This window comes from Ursus arctos, unplaced genomic scaffold (assembly GCF_023065955.2).
Source record: "Ursus arctos isolate Adak ecotype North America unplaced genomic scaffold, UrsArc2.0 scaffold_12, whole genome shotgun sequence".
NCBI classification, from domain to species: domain Eukaryota; kingdom Metazoa; phylum Chordata; class Mammalia; order Carnivora; family Ursidae; genus Ursus; species Ursus arctos.
In genome coordinates this window covers 41,327,322-41,344,921 of record NW_026622786.1, presented here as the reverse complement: position 1 = coordinate 41,344,921, position 17,600 = coordinate 41,327,322, and the positions used below count along the sequence as shown (strand labels likewise).

Here is a 17,600-nt window from a genome sequence, read left to right as displayed (position 1 = left end):
TAGAACATAATCATAAACAGGATTACTGTCCTCCTCCTGTATGAATTCCTGGCCACAGGATGGTGGAACTTTCTGAGAGGGTGAGCCAGTTCCTGAGTTCCCATGGGGGAGCAGAAGGAGCTGGGGCTCTCACTTTGAACACTGATTTTGCAATTTTCTAGCTATGTGACATTGAGTACTTTTCACAGTGAAAAATGAGGATAGAATTGCAATGTTATTGTGAGAATTAAGTGAGATCATGCAATGTAATAATTTGAAATCTTTATCAACTTTCAAGAAGTAATTTTCTTCCCCCCCCTTAAATGCCTTGTCTCTTATTTCTCTCATATCTGTAATCTAAAACCTGGAAGTTTTAAGTTTGAACTTAAAGACAATTTCACAATGACTCCTACTAAGTGCTATGTTATCTCGTGTACTCTCTCTGTGCTATAGCTGTGGTAGATTGGAGAAATAATAAGGACCAAATTGATCAGAGAGGTTTCATAGAGGGAGGTTTTGAATGATGGGTAGAATTTGCATGGGAGAAAACATTCCAGAAAAACCTCAACAATGGGTACTCTTTCTGGATCCATAATATGAGCTTCAGTGATTTCATGTTGGAGAAAGCAGAGAATAATGTCAATATATAGAAAAAACTCTTACTGTGTAAGGCATTGAAGATAGGTATGATAAGTTAAATTGAATATGTAGAAAATTAAGAATTGTTTAATTTTAGGAGAGTGGCATTGATTGAAAGGGACTAAAGAAATGATGTTATCAAATTAGTAAGTACCGTTTGTTGGTTGTGCCTAGCATGCAGAGGTGGGTTATTTGCGGATAGATTTTTGAGTACTTTTTCTAATTATTATATTCTTTGTAAATATATATATACTTATGTTGTGTGTGAATATATTTATACAGTGTAATCAACAAAGCAACATTTTTTTTAAATTAGGGGATTATTATGTCTAGTTAATAGGTTTTCACAGGGAATTTATCTTATGCTGCTTTGGTGTCCATTCTTCTCACAGTTTGAAGCTAACCTTAAAGTACTGAATTATTTGATTGGCTCTCTTGAGATCCTGTAATCTCCTTTCATCCCCATTTATTTGTCAAGAAAAGAAGAGTTTGTAAGTTAATATAACAGAATTTGTGATTTGTTTTAGGGATCGAGGAGATTGAGTCTAAAATCCTAATATTTGTCTCACTATCAAACAGGGAAGTGAGTTGTACATGAGGAATAACAGCCAAATGGAAAATAAATCACTACTTCATTAGGAGTTTTGTAAGCTCCTTACAAATCCCCAAACGTCTTTCCTGGAAAAACTGAGTTGAAGCTGTAGTCTGAGCTCAAGGCTACACTGGTAGTCTAATTCCTCTGCCTGCTGTACTTCACCGAATTGAGACTGCTGGGCCATCTTTTCCACTGAACCTCCTAACAGTTAGAGACAAGCACCGGGGGTTAACCTGAGAAAGCCAGTTCACTGAATGGGTTTCCAGTGTGGAACCTAAAGCAAAAGCAGACTGTCCAGAGTCATGTGAGCATAAGGCAGCAGAAGGCAGTTACACTGATTCAGGAAGCAAAAAAGAAAAAAAAAATTACCTGCCATTTTAATATCATTCATTACCTGCTGTTAAGGAAAATCAGAACTAGGTACAATGAATGTCCTGAGCTTAGTCTAAATAATCGTAATACATTGTGATGAATGTTAAAATAGGTTAAGTGTTAGATAAAGTGGTGACAAAGGTGGAAGTGATTAATTCCTTGTGTGAGCCCAGGAAGGCTTCGTAGAGAAAGACACATTAGGGATAACTAAATGTTTGTCAGGGTAATGATGGTAACAAGGAGGAAAGTCCAGGAATTGGGAATCTGGTAAACAATGATAAGTTTTGGGAAAGAGAAATGGTGTGACTGAATAAATTTTCATATAGAAAAAGTGAAAACCAGGGAGGTAAGCAGGTATGAGAAGGTCTGAAATCTCATTGTTGGAAGAGGTCATCAAGAAGACTTGACATCTTGTTGACCTGCAAGTTAGACCTGGGAATTTGGAGGTTCCTTACCCCTTCACAGTCCTTGGAGTGTGCATTTTTCTCGTCTTCATTGCTCCCAGAAGCTGCCCCAATATTGCAGCCTTGAGATAGGAATGTGGTGTTTGAACTGTCTGGATGGTACATGTGACTGAATCTAGGTAGGGCCTCTATATAAACTTTTAAGATTCAGTGAGTAGGTGAGGAGATGTACTCATCTGTGGCCACCCAAGACAAATCTCATAAGCCAAGTTTTCTTGCTTATTGAACTTGCCACCTCCCAATCTAGAGTGGCCTGCCTCTTTGGTCTCTCCTGGTCCTCCACATATGGGGGCTGGTTTCAGAATATACGCAGGAAACTCCCAAGACGGTTGTGAACCAGCATGCTAGAGAATACAATCTTTATCCAATGATATCTATGGGAGGGTTGATAAGAACAAGATCCAGAGTTAAGGTTTGCCCTAATGGTATGAACAATTTCTTGTCTCTAAAGATGCTATTATGTATTTCTCTAATATTCCCTATGGTAGTTGTAATTATAAGAAAATTATCAATAAACCTATGAAAACTTATCAACAAACTTGGTGGCTTAAGATAATATGCATTTATTATCTCACAGTTCCGGAAGTTAGAAGTCCAAAACGGGTCTTCCCGGGCTAAAATAAAGGTATCAGCATGGCTGACTTCCTTCTAGAGGCTCTAGGGAAGAATCCGTTTCCTTGCCTTTTTCAGCTTTTAGAAGCTGCTGGCATTCCTTGGCTTGTGGACTGCTTCTATCCTCAAAGCCAGCAATGGCTGGTCAAAATGTCTCAGGCTGTGTCACTCTGACATGTCCCCTTTTCTCCCTCCGTCTCTCCTTCATCTAAAAGGACCCTTGTGATGACATTGGGTCTGCCCAGACAATCCAGGATAATCTCCCCATGTCAAGGTCAGCTGATTAGCAACCTTAATTCTCCTCTCCATGTAACCTAATGGTAGCGGTCACAGATTCTGAGGATTAGGGCGTGGAAGTGTTGGGAGAGCTATTATTCTGCCTACCATACATCATTTGTATATATTGATTGAACAGATTAGTTTTCCAATATCACATTCTTATAACACTATTCTGTAATGACAATGATAATAGTGGGTCATAGGTTTAGCATTTAAGAGATCAGAAGATATAATGAAAATTTATCATGGATTCTCTAAAAATGTATAAGACATATTGGCAGGTAGCTCATCTTTCTTCAGAAAACGACTCGGCAAAGCAGTAGCTGTATTCATTTAGATAACATTTTATTTGTTAGAGCAAATTTTGACAGACTTCATTTTAACAGCTGCAGAAATTAATTTAAAATCACGACATTTAGTGTATTGGCATACTTTTACAGGTAGGTGCAGACAATTACATATTTTTGAAATAAAATCACTGCTTTCTATATTTTAATGAGAAGATTTGAGGATAGATAGAAGCCATACACTTAAGCAGATATGCTTTAATAGATAGTAGAAAACTGTCAGAAAATAGATCCACTGTGAACATTTCTACAGTTCTCAGTGATTTCTTTGTTATAAATAACATTTTTAAATGTGTACTTTTCTGAACAGAAAAAAATAGCAATTCACTTTCTGAATACTTTCATATTTACAATGCCCTTTTAAAAATAGTAAGTTAAAAGGGAATATTGTGATGTGAGCTATAATATTTCTAAAATTAAAAGAAATAAAGAACTCAAATATACCAGCCCTATGAGATAACAATATTTTTTCACTAACTGAGAGGTTATAGAATACTTCAGCTTTATATACACTATTTTTACACTTACAGCCACAAACAATATTATAATTTGACACATTTATGTATTGTAATATATGAAATAAGTATAGAAACAGCATATATCTCATTATGCTGTTAACCTAAAAAACAGAACATAATTGTTTGTCATTTCATTTGTGAAATTTTGTGTCTTTTTTAGAATATGAGGAAAGAAAATGGATATAACAAATATAAATCTAAGTTGTTTTAGTAGAAATTTAAGTTCAGAACAATTCACACAATGGTAAGATGTGTTTGTTCAATTATTTTATCTATAATTTCTCATTCAGTTTACAAAAAAACAAGTTTACTCAAAATATATCTCATTGTTATAATAGCCATTTCCTTTTGCCTGCTTTACATTCTGCCCCTTCATTCTCTCATATTCCACTTTCTGTAACAGAGCTCATTACCAAGGTGATAGGGGACTAGTTTCAAAGGCAACATGAGTCACAAAAATATCAATCCAGTGGTTTCCTTCAGGACATTCATATATTTCTTGTGTTAGAAAGAAAACCTTTCCTTGGGCGCAGTGATATCACTCCTGAGAAACCAATTACTTTTCACGTATCTGCAATACTATTTTGACATAACTAACTATGTCGTGTAGGAAAGCAAACTATAGCCATATGGTACATAATTATGTATCTTATCTACAGTTCCTACACTGTAAACAGAAAAACCGATTTAAAATAGTTGATTATCTAGTAATTAATAATTAGATAATTGGTTCAAGTCAGTTTTATACATTGGCCGTCCACAGCTTGGCTTTTTTTACGTGTAGCAACAATTATCCATAGTTCCCTATTTTTATCTTAAACATCCGAAACAACAAGGAACATTTTTGAATAATCTATAATATTCTTCTTGGATCTAAAAAGAGAAAAGAAAAGAAAATGTTAAACATAATTGGAAGAATCACATCGAATTATTTTCAAATCACATTAAATCGTTATATTTGGTTTTCAAAAGTATTGTTTTCTCATCTGTCAGAATCTGCTCAAATTATTAGAAGCTATGTTTACATTCCTAAGAACAAGTTTTGTTTGAAAGCCTATTTCCATATGAACAGCTAGGTGTTCTGATTACTTTGATAGTAAAGTGTACTGTATTGAGGCTATAAAGACTCGACACAAATCTATGAGAATAAGAATTTTTATCAGTTTGGTAACGGATGCTACGTGAATATGTTGTAGGTTTGACCGAAATTAAAAAACAAACAAATGAACAGAAATAAAATAAAACTGCTTACTTTTCTAGATAAGACACACAGGAATAAGAAAATGAACATCCCCTGGAAGGCATTGCTGACGGTGAAGAGGTAAGCTGTTACCACTGATGCATGCACAACATGGAGGACCCCAAAGATCCAGGTGGTGCCAAGAAGGAATAGGAGAGCAAGGGCTCCCCTGGCACAAGACCTAGAACATATTTGAAATGTTTCAGTTAAGAAAACTACATATACTCAACACAGCCCTAGACTCCTCCAATTATGTGGGAAAACAGTTGTTGGTATAATGAAGAAATCTACAAAGACCACAAGGGATTTTGAAACTGACAAATTATTTTAGCTTCAGGGGACAGCCTTCCGGGTATGTTAGTGCCCCGGGGCAGGGATGTGCTTCCGAAATGAAGGCAATATTATTAAAATATGGTATTTTTCAAGGAATTTCCTTAATCTTAAAATATTTTATCTAGTGTACTGAAGTGTATGTGCTTTGACTTCAAATCAAATGTTGTAATAATTCCTGAAGGTAAGACATATATCTGCTAGGAGGTATTTTCCCTAAGAAACCTTGTAAACTATACCACGTGGGCTTGGGTCAGTACATGCGCATGACATCAAAGGAAGCGTCTGCTTTCCTTTCAGGTTTGCTCAAGAAAGTATAAGAGATAAAACTAGATTATTATTTTTTCAGTGTTGCAATAAAATTACCTAAAAATAAATTCATGTCAGAATACTGATTTCTTAAAAAAAAAGACAAGACACTCTTACATATTTTCAACTTATTGCCTATGACTTTGGTCAAGCAATATTCAGTCCGGCTCACTGAGGACATTGCTTTGAAAATGAGGTAACTAATGATTATTTTCTCACTCATTCTTTGTCCAATCATTCTGTACTGCAGAAGATGTTTTAGCAGTGTACCTCCGAAAATGAGTCATTTTCAACTTTATTAAAAGCAGCACACTACATGAAGCTATGAATGGTGAGGGGTAGAAGAAAATAATCGATCAAACGTTTGTTAAATCCGAACTGTAAATCTTGTCCTGTAGTTTCAATACTACAGGAATGTTTCCAAGCAACACAAACGTTAGTCGTTTCTAATGTTCCCTATAGTACACTTCAGTTTTTCCTGAACAAACCATTTGCAAGGTCTCAATAAATCAGTTTTAAAGAGAGGGCTGAAGGAAAAATCATGGCAGCATGCAAACAAGGAGTCACAAAAAAGAAACACAGTTCCTAAGCTCCGAGGAATGTTTTCCAAGGAAAATCACTAACGCTTATTTTTGCCCTAAAACACAACCATCATCTTTTCTTTCAAAGGGGATTATGTTGGAAAAAATTGCTTTACTTACCATTTAATCTATGGTGATTATAGTCTTATTAAACATGTTAAATGCTATTTAACAGTAAGTATTTTAAATATGGCAGAAGAAAGTATAAAAAATAATTTAAAAAATAGTCCTTCCAAGAATTATTTGTGCCTGAAATTACTAAAGCTTTTAACTACTAAAGAAATAGAGTTAAAGAGACATTTACCTTATGTTCTCATAGCAACTAACTTCTGGTTTCAACCCTGCAGTGTGACGGAAAACTTTGTATATGATAAATCCAAAAGCCAAGAGATTAACCTGAGAAAATAAGTGAATTTCAAAGAAGAGATAATTTTCATAGTCAATTAGATACATATGAAGGAAGTAAATACATAGTAAAGATTTCAAATAAGATAGAAACTAGAAAATGGTGGGATTTTAATGTATATTACCAAGTATAAACCCTCTGGTAGATTTAAGAAGCAAATCTGTGGCTGATCTTTATGATATCACTGAAAATTGTTAGTACAAATGGTAGTACAATTTGCCAGAACATATTAAGCACCCTGTTCAAGAAACTTCTTCAGATGTATGATCACATCTACAGATTGATGAGTATCGTCTGCTGCCAATAATAGGATTCATATACATATTAAAGTTACATTTTGGTTTGAAAAACTTTGTGAACATTTGAGAAATCAAATTTTTGTTCATTAAATTATGTGCTGCTTCAAGAAGTGTTAGTGGTAATTCTGTCAACCTTTAAAAAATGAAACTGGAAAAAATATTCAGAGGAATTAGAAAACCCAACAAAACACCTTCAATTTCTATTGCTAGAAAACGTTTTGAGTGTACTTTCTTTTGTATGGTTCATCTAGCCATGTCTCCTAATATTTATGCTCAGATTTCCTTTCCCTAGAGTTGACCTCAGAAGCCTTCAAAATATTGATCAATGAAATAAATAAAGGTATATACTTTTTATTAATAGACACATCATTCTATTTGTATTTCTTGTTATGGGCTAAGTAGAGTACATACAATTTTCACTCCTTTTAAAGTGACTGCATTATGAAAAGTGTCCTCTTTTCCTGTATTTTTGGAAAACTTAAAATTATATTTGTGGTGCCAAAAGACTAAATCAAGGGTATATTTTATATGTATATCTACTTTAATGTGAGAACACTAACAATTAAAAATATTAAATATTATAAAAATAATTTGGAGATTGATCCTTTATTGAATATATTTTATTAATCCAGATTTTTTTCCAAAACCATTTTGTAATAATAGCAAAGTGCAATAATGTAATTTTTACCTAATTCTTACACTAGTATTTCAAAAGCTTATAGTATCAAAAAATTGTTTTTTTCCATCTGTATTCTACAGTTTTATATAGCTTCTCAAAATTTATTAATTACTATTATAAAAAGCAGTATGAAAGAACAGGTCAGATAATTTCATGTTGTCACTTCTCCATGGAGAGGTCCTTAAGAGAAAATCTTAAAGGAATAAGAGTCTATTCCCTTCTTCCTGCTTCCGAATGTCCATCACTTCTAATTATATGATTAATTAATTCTAATAACAGTAATTCTTCCTTTCAAAGGAAAGACTTCAACAATTGCAGAGGGGAGAGAAAGCATATTAAAAGTGATTGAATTGATAGTTCCACCCTATCTTAGGCTCAAATAACGAACTGAAATGATAATTTAATAGTATTTAATTTTGTAAGGAGTCTTTTTGTATGAAAAGGGGATACATAGTATTTTCTAGGTTTTTATAGCTATAGGTTCTTTAAATAAATTTGGAAACAACAATTGTATTTAATTTTGTAAATATAAGTATATATTTTTTTAAATAATAAAAAGTATTAAAAGTTGGTTGTATAAATAATATGCCAAACCATTATTGGTTTGAATATTTGAAAATAATTTTAATGAGGTATTTATATTGAATTTATCTCAACAAAAAATTATGAGATAACTTTAACAAAAAAAATGTTCTCTAGATCCATAATTTTTCCATGTTACTGATTATAATATTAAAGTTTCTTAAACTCTTTTCAATAAAACGGGTTTGAAAAATAGTTGCTCATACGGCTGTGTCTTCTCAGAAGTCCATATACATTGGAAATGGTGTTCCACATCATAAGCTAAAATAACAGAGAGCAGCAACGGAACATTCCCTACGGGTGATACTGTTCTGGAAAGTACATTTTTCTGTACAATAGGGAGAATGTTTACATACTTATAAAAACCAGGTGCTGCTGACAAGTAGAAGACTAATTCTTATTCCATAATCTCATACTTTCCCCACTACAAGAGAAACAGATTAAAATATCTTTATCAAAAGGTGTTATGGTTTATGTAATAAAAAAATCACAAATACATTGATTTTATTACCCATGTTCATTGGTACTGATACAAATATATGAAGCTTTTTATATGTATTCTAAACATTTTATAAAGGGTCCAAGTCTCTGGTATAGTGGTGAGGAATGGGTACGTATTAATGAACACAACAGGCATTGTCTTTTGTTCTCATAACCTTATTAAGAAAATATATAGTAAATAAGGACATAAATACTTATAAATATGCAAACTGTGATAAATGCTATCAAGTCACAAATCTGGATTCTTAGGATAGACAAAATGAGGGTGGATTAGGATAAAGGTTCAGGAGGAACTTCTCTTAGGATTTAGTATTTAAACCAAGACCTAATAAATTCTAATGCATTAGCAGATCAAAGAATCCATGAGGCTTGAGAGAGTTGAGGATATGGCAGATCTTGAAGGAATTAGCAAAGGTAGCTGGGGTGGAGTCAACAAAGGGAAGGGTAGCATGAGAAGAGATGAGTGAAGTAGATGGGGATTAATATTACTTAGATTTTATCTTAAATGCAAAGGATTTTAATTTATTCTGTCATTCAAGAACACTTATGTACTTAAGGCTTTCCTTAAAGAACTTACAGCACAATGGAAAAGATGACCAGTCAATAGGCAAGTCAAACACTATTCAGTAAGTGCCAAGTGATTGTTTCCACAGAAGAGTAAAAGAACACAGGTAAATGACACCCTCACATGTGATTTCTAAGCCAGCCTGAACAACCAGTAAAGCCAAAGGAGGGTAACCCAGAGAAAGTCAGTGATTACTGAGTGTATCAGTCATCGGACCTGTCTGCATATTCACTTCTTAGGTGATCAGATGCAATGGCTCAAAATATTATCTTTACAACCTATTGATTGCTTCACTATGTCTAAGAGGCATCAGGAGTTGAACATGTCAAAAATCAAGTTGCTGATCTTCCCCCTAAAGAACCTATTTTTGCTTCAATCTTCCTCACCTCCAGAAAAAGCTGTCTCATCCTTGTAGCAGATTATCCTTATTCATCAGCAAAGCCTTCAGCTCTACTTTTAAAATCTACTCAGAAGAGGACTACCACTTACTGTCTTCAGAGCGCCTATCCTGAGAGAGGCCACATTATCACAAAAGCCCCGAATTGGTCTCTCTGCTTCCATCCTTGCCCTTCTACAATCTGTTCTCATTATAGCAGTCGGATGGATCCCTTTAAAATCTAAGTCAGACCATGTCTCTATTCAGAACCCTCTGATGGCTTCCCATCGCACTCAGAGTTAAACCTAAAGATTGCACAATGGCCTCTAGGTTTGAAATGATTTGGTTCTCTCTCTACCTCTTCTCTCCAGTCCTACTTCTCTCTCCTTTGATCACTTTGTTACATTCACATTGGATTCTCTGTCCTTCAACCAGCCCACCAGCATGCCTTAGGGCGGCTGTACTGGCTGGCCTCTCAGCTATTCCCAAGGCAAATTCCCTCACCACCTCTGTTTAAATGTCACCTTATCTACATATTGTCTCCCACTGTATGTTTATGAAAGACTGAAACCCAAATGATAAAATCAGACCTGAGTTCAATTCTATGGAAATACAGACGATGATGGTATTCTTTACTGTTTTAGGCAATGCAAATTCTGTATGCAAACACGTTCCCTTGCCTGAGTCTTTGAAACACTGAAAAAAAATTCTCCTTGACCAAACTTTAGTCAGCCTCAACGTTGGGCTTCACTGTCCATCTTTGCAGAATTCAGTTTTAGCAAGAATGCTGCTAAATCAGCTTAGAGAGAATCCCACCACTCTTGATATCTGGTCACTTTCAATATCTAATTAAATTCCTCATCCCCCACCCTTGATATTTGATCACACTGGCCTGCCTTTCAGCAAGAGTCCTGTTAAAGTAAATTTAGCAAGAATTCTCCCTACCCTTGCCTTCTGCAATTAGTAATTTTCCACGTACTCCCCTCCCCTCCCCACACAAACTGATCCTTGGTTGTAAATCCCCAGCTGGCTTTATTGTATTCAGAGTTGAGCTGAATCTCTCTCCCCTATTACAATAGTTTTGACACCTATCACAATAGTCTTGAAAAAAAGCCTTCCTTACCATTTTAACAAGTGTTAGAATAGTTTTTTTCTTTAACAAAACTCAGAGTCAAATGCAGCATCATAATATTTAGCAAATATGGGGTAAGTGGAAAAACTTGTATTTGCAGCTTTTACACTGCCTGTATTCTCTCTTTATCTATAAATATACAAGCTACTTTAAACCCTTTTTTAAATAGAGTGAAAAACCATAAATTATAAGTATCACCCAAAGGCACATGACTTTATTTACTTAGAGGTGGGAATTAAGTTGAAACTGCCTTTTATATGGTATGGAAAAGCATTTTCTGGAGGGGATGTTTTATGAACTAAGTACAAATAAAAACAAAAGCTTAAAACAAGATTATATAGAATTAAAAAGTATTGCGGATGATAAATGGTTTGCAATTATTCCAGAAGTCATGACTTTGAGGCTAGAGAAATATGTGCATTTTAGGTTAAATAATCGGAAAGGTACTACTAGCATTGTGTTTACTGGCAAGGCTACCTCAATGTTAACTGACTTGAATACCTGAGCGATTCTTTCAAATACAAGAAAACTCATTAATATGAGTCTTAATTAAGGAAATGGTGCCTTTAAAATGATTCATACTTTTGCTCGTTAATATTTACCTATGTGTGCTGATTTTATCAGCTGTGGTTCCCTTATTATTTATCTCTAAATATTAGTGCCACAAAAGCACAGGAGTTAATTAAAGACTTGCAAATGAACAAAGTCATTCGTTATCATTTTTGTTTCAATTTTTAAAAAACAGTTTTAGCTTGTTGATTAGGAGTCCTTAATACTTTTCTAGGAATAAGCAAGATGAGAACGTTAGTGGCAAACATAAGAACCCTGAAATTTACTGCGGCACTTGAGTATACAGAGAATGAAAACAGCTGTGAAGAAAAAAAAAATCATTCAAGTTGTGAAAACTTAACCCTTGAGAGAAACTAGTATTTTAAATTTAAAATTATTCCCCTGGCTTCATCTTAAGGAATATTTATCTACACAGAGATCTGTTTATTACCTTCATTGAAAGATGCGGTTGCTTCAAAGTCCGGCACACATGTTCTGATGTTTGACAGAGTGCATTAAAAATTTTTAAGTGCCTTATTTTTTTAAACAAGAAATTTAAATAGATAAGCAGAGAGAGAGAGAGCAGGAGCTAGTTCAGAAAGATTTAGACCTACAGGTACGTTCGACCCAAGGGCTTCAAATTCAGACTTCAAAATGAAGCATCCCAATCAGTCATTTTTCTTTTCTTAGTCTTTTTCTCAATAATTGATGAAGCCATCTATATGCTGATGTCAGATCTCACCAGGAAGAATGAGAAAATTTCTCTTACAGCACTTTTAGACCCATGTTTTAATTTTTCACATATATCAAACGGAGTCTGGTTCATTTAAGAATGTGTCATGATCACAACTACTATGTCCTTTCAGCTAGTTTTATTACCTTTAGATTAACTGGCCTAGTTAATCCTCTTTTGCCACGGACAAAGAGTGGATTTCTATCAGCCTACTGAGAGGGCATTAAAGACAACCCCTCCCCCAAATAGTGACCCATTCTCATTCCCTAGATCACTGCAGAGATGGCTCAGTAGTTTTCAATTGAAGCTTTTAAAATGAAAAGATATCATCTCTTAATTAAAGAAAAATATCTACCAGCGACATTGGAATCAAGTTGAGTTTTGTCTTCATTCTGATTTTCTTCTTTGGTCTCAATTGGAATCGCACCTTTAAATGTCTTACTTACAGTGCTAATCCCAGAGTATCAGAAAACGTGGGGAATGTGCTGAGCAAAAAAATGTCCCCCCTTCCAAGACCACAGGTGCAACTAACGTGTGGAATCTGTGAATACAGCAAACGGGGTGGTGCAGATAGAATAAGGTTATGGACTTGAAGATAAAGAAGTTATCCTGGATTATCGTGTCAGACCCAATGTGAGATGTGAGCCCTTAGAAATGAAAGAGGAAGGCCAAGAGATTCACCATCGAGGCGCTACAGAAAGGGAGGCAGAAGGGGAGGTCAGAGAGAACTGAAGACAAAGGGAGTCATCAGGTCAGGCAGGAAATACGGGAGGCCCTTCCAAATAGAGGCTGACCCCTGTCCAACAGCCAGCAAGGAAATCAATCGCATGAAACTAAATTTGGCCAACCACCTAAATAAGCGTGGAAACATATTCTCCCTCAGAGCCTTCAGAATGGCCAATGCCTTAATTTTAGCCTTGTGAGACTCTAAGCAGAAGAAACAGCTGAGCCACACTGTACCCAGACTTCTGACCTCCAGAAGTGTGAAATGATAGATTTGTTGTTGTAAGCTTCCGAATTTGTGGTGATTTGTTGTGATAGCAACAGAAAACTAATGCAAAGTAAAAGGCATGTAAATATAAAATATAAATCGCATATATATGTGTGTGTGTATATATGAAATACCTATAACTAGTGTTTCTTATATTTTAAATAAAAGCTTAAAATCCAGTTTAAAAGAAATATTAATTTATCAATAACTCATATTTATTATTGATGTTCTAGATATTTGGTGAGTAACTGATTATATGAAAACTTATTTGTGGATTCTGTTTTTGTGTTTCTTAAAGAGATCACAAATTATAACTAGTATAGGACTTCCTCTTCAATAAGTCATAAATACAGTTTGTACTGTACCTATCACATTTTCTTCTGTGTAATGCATACCTTTATAGCCCCTTCTCGTAGGGTTTCTTCATTAATAAGTAAAAATACAGGATGCCAGTTTAATTTGAATTCAGATATACAACAAATAATTTTTTAGTATAAATATCTCCCATATAATATTTGGGGCATACTTAAAAACTAATTTGTTGTTTATCTGAAATTCAAATTACTTGGGCATCCTGTATCTTGTATGACAACCATAACTTCATAGCTTTAAAATTATTTTCACATCTGATCCTTTCTGTAATCTGAGGACACTGGCTTCTTAGTAGAAAACCCCATGGACATCACCCTCTCCACATATGACAGTTTGAAAAGAGATCTCAAAGGAAGAGGGGGTAAATTTTCAGATGCTGCAATTGTTGTGGAGCCTGGACTGATAAAATATCCTAAAAGTACATAGTGGGTGAAAGCACATATAAAAGGTTTGAGCACAGTCCAGAATACACCCAGGCTAGGCAGGACTCCTTCCCCTTAGAAATGCCTCAGTGTGCATCATGAAGCTGTGCTGGGAGGCAATGGATTAGACAGCACCTATTAAAAAAAGTTTTTAAATAAACTAATGGCTAGCAATAAAATTTATTAAGCTTAGATGTGAAATTGCATTAGTATAAAGTTAGTGAAAACTCCCAGAAATTATGATGCCACAGTATTTGTTGACCTGTTGTCAGAATTGTGCAGTGGAGTAACCTTCCCCCTACATAGATCTATATGACGCTACTAGGGAGCATCTCTCTCCGAACATCACAAGCCTCATCTGATTTCACATTCCTGGATTCCAGGATTGAGCAGCCTTGGGAATATCTACAGACCTAAGAGATCCTCCTCAGCTCAGGGTATCCACACTTGGCTCAGGAGAGAGGAGAACAGAGAGATATAGGAATGCCGTCTACAATTCTAGGAGAAAAATATTAAGAGTTATCTGAAACATCTGAAACTATCTGAGAACATAATAAATATAAATAAATAACCTAAACAGGTTCTAAATGTTATCAGAAGAGAGTATCTTTCATAGAACATCTGAGATATTAACATTCATGGTACCAATACCTTGAGGTTTATACTTAAGAAGATAGCAATGCTCTCCCACCAAGCACTGACTGCTGGGGTATACAATTGGATGAACGGTTGTTCTGGGATAAAAGAGCATTTTGCAGGTAGATACAAACTACTGTAACATTGAGATGTGAGTCAATGACAAAAACAATATTTATTGAGCATTTTCTATGTGTCAGACATTATTGTAAGCGTTCTTTATTTTTAACTCATTTCATCCTCACACCAACTTTATGGGGTAATTCTTATTCTAATTGTCATCATCGTTATTTATTTCACATTTATGGCAACAGAGGCATAGAGAGGTTACATAATGTGCCCAAGGTGACACAGTTAGGAAGTATCAGAGCAAAGATTCGTACCCAGTAGACAGGTTCTAGAGGATATGCCCTTAAGCACTTTATAAAACTACCAAAGGATAGATACATGAAGGGCCAGTAAAGAAAAGCTAAATTGACATCTAAAATTTCACGAACTTGGAATGAGCACTGGGTGTTATCCGCAAACAATGAAGCATGGAACACTACATCAAAAACTAATGAAGTACTATATGGTGACTAACATAACATAATAAAAAGTAAAAAATAAAAAAAACTCACTGAACTTAACTGCTAAGACATTTATTAATTATATTACCTGCTAACAGTTACTTCATTTTAGAAGTGGTTAAAAGTAGAAGAGTAAAACATTAATGAGTAGTGATATGGTTAGCTATTTGGCATTAATGTGTTCATTGAACTTAGTCAAGACACCAGTGGTGAAGGCCTTGTAAACACCAGTAGGATTTAGTGTGTTATGCCAGTGATCCCCTAATGCAGACAACTGTCTTCACTGTTCTCTGCAGTCAAAGGATCTAAGAATGTGATAGTCTTCCTGTGCTGGTGAACAACAGAGCCTTCTATCCTTTAGAGTTCAGATATGGTCACTGGGTTCATGTCAGTGGTCAAGTAGAATGCCTTAAAATAATCTACTGGGCACAGGGGGAACACATTAGAATTACCACTGATCTTTTTCCAAGGAAAAATTAAGGTTTACTATTTAAAATATGTATGATACTGGTGGTTTCACTTTTTCAATGTCATATCAAGCCACATGTCATATATAAGCCATTCAGCGGGATGAGTGTTTGTACCTAAAGGTAGGGGTTGGCCCCTTTTGTTATCTTATGGCCAACTGCAACATGCTGTATGTGTGCCTGTTAAGTGGATTTGCAGATCACATTATGTAGTTTTCATAAAGTAACCCTAAGTAAAAAATCAAGACCCCAAATGTTTCCAAGTACACTGTGCGTTAAAATTAATCCTGATCAAGAATATACAAAGAGACAATGACAGAGGGACATTTTCCCTACCCCTGGAGTAACATATTTGCTAGCTAAACTGTAAGTCCATGTAAGTCAACCAAGTTAAAAAATTCGTGAAGATCTAATCAGATTTAGATAAAATGTTATTTAAAAATTCAGATTATTAAGAGGACTATTTGAAGTATGTATTTAGGTCCACAGTTTTCAATCATATTTAAAGTCATGCATAATCAATTCAACACATCATTTCTCTAAAGTCAGTAACACATTTTTAGCAGTCTCTTTTAATGTTTTCTACTTAGAGTTTTAAAAAGTCATGTACCATTGGAAAATAGCTTTGTTCTTCATGATGAAGTAAATTAAATGAAATAATATCTGGAAAATAATATGGCACAATTTTAAATGCATTCCATTTATGAATTTAAATACACATTCCTCTTGGTAATATTATTGCAAAGTGCAATTAGAAAGCATTACTGAAGATTTGAAGAAAAAAGTGTTAGAACAGAGCATTTAGTATGATCTATCTATTACGCAGTCACACTAAAATACAGATTTAATGCCTCTTTGTGAGGTATCAGCTCTGATAGCCATTGAAGCCAAGTGTTAAGATAAACTTAGATCCAGACCTTTGGATTGCAGTATTAAAAGTAAAATCCATGTTTCATTTAAAAAACTAATAATATTTTACTGAGAATTATTAAATTGAAGTATTGTTATCTTTAATATTTTGAATTCAGAATGTTTAATAATATACATTGTATATATATTATATAATTCACATATTAGTAAACTAGTAAGCGTATACAATGTTTCAAGATGTAATCATTTATTAAGTCACATATTTTTTACTGATGGGTTCTTTAGTCAAAAAAATGTGGAGATCATTGTCTTAAATAATTTGACAGTTTCACAAAAAAACAACAGATGCTTCTTCAAAATAAATAGAAAAACAGACTCAGAGCCACACTTCATAGATTCGAATTTTAGCTCTGATACTCACTGACTGGTCAATTTATTTAACTCTTTGTATTTTGTTTTCCTTCTATGTAAAATATGGATACAATATTAATATTTATCATCTAGGGTTGTATGTATTAACTAATTAATATAAAGTACTTAGAATAGTGCTCAATATATAAGTTCTCAACAAACATCAATTATTATCACTAATGGCTATTATGTTTATATGGAACTATGTTTTTCCAAATTGTCTCAATATTTGACATGCCCAATAGTAAATATAATATATTCACTTCACAGTTGGATAAGAATGACTCTGTGAGGTAGTCTCATTGGACCTATAAATAGCATCTTATATCAGAACTTAGATCTTTCAGTCTTTATTTTGGGCAATATGATCTCAATAAAAAACAGATGATCTCTTTCTACTTTCAGGACTTTCCTTTAAAATAATGTCAGCAAAATAAATACTTCAACAATAAGTCAATAATGTAATATCATTCAACAATAAGTCAAACATTTATTGTTCATATAAACAATTTCTCATTTTTTGTTGAAACTCCTCTAGGGTAGAACTGAAATTTCCAGGTCTAAAATCTGGATATCTTCAAGAAATTTATAGAAAAGGTAGGAGTATTTCAAAGGGCAATCCATAGATAAAGTTACCAGATATCTTAAATATAAGAAACATATTCTTCATGAATCCAATATGATATTCTGGGATATTTTATGGGAGAGAATATTTATCTTTTCTTAAATCACTCTAGTGTAGAATAGCGGTCAGAAAATTTTTTTCTGTAAAGGG

At 34.2% G+C, this 17,600-nt stretch overlaps 1 protein-coding gene across 1 annotated transcript in view; it reads right to left on the bottom strand.

Moving 5' to 3' along the window:
• Positions 1-3,264: 3,264 nt before the first annotated feature.
• ADGRL4 (adhesion G protein-coupled receptor L4) overlaps positions 3,265-17,600 on the bottom strand; it is a 106,114-nt gene continuing 91,778 nt past the window's right edge. The window contains exons 14-16 of the mRNA XM_026497735.4: positions 6,570-6,661; positions 5,058-5,226; positions 3,265-4,678 (exon numbers count right to left, since the gene is read on the bottom strand). Coding sequence (XP_026353520.2) covers positions 4,616-4,678; positions 5,058-5,226; positions 6,570-6,661 — 324 coding nt within the window. The 3' untranslated portion in view covers positions 3,265-4,615. The remainder of the gene's footprint in view (positions 4,679-5,057; positions 5,227-6,569; positions 6,662-17,600) is intronic.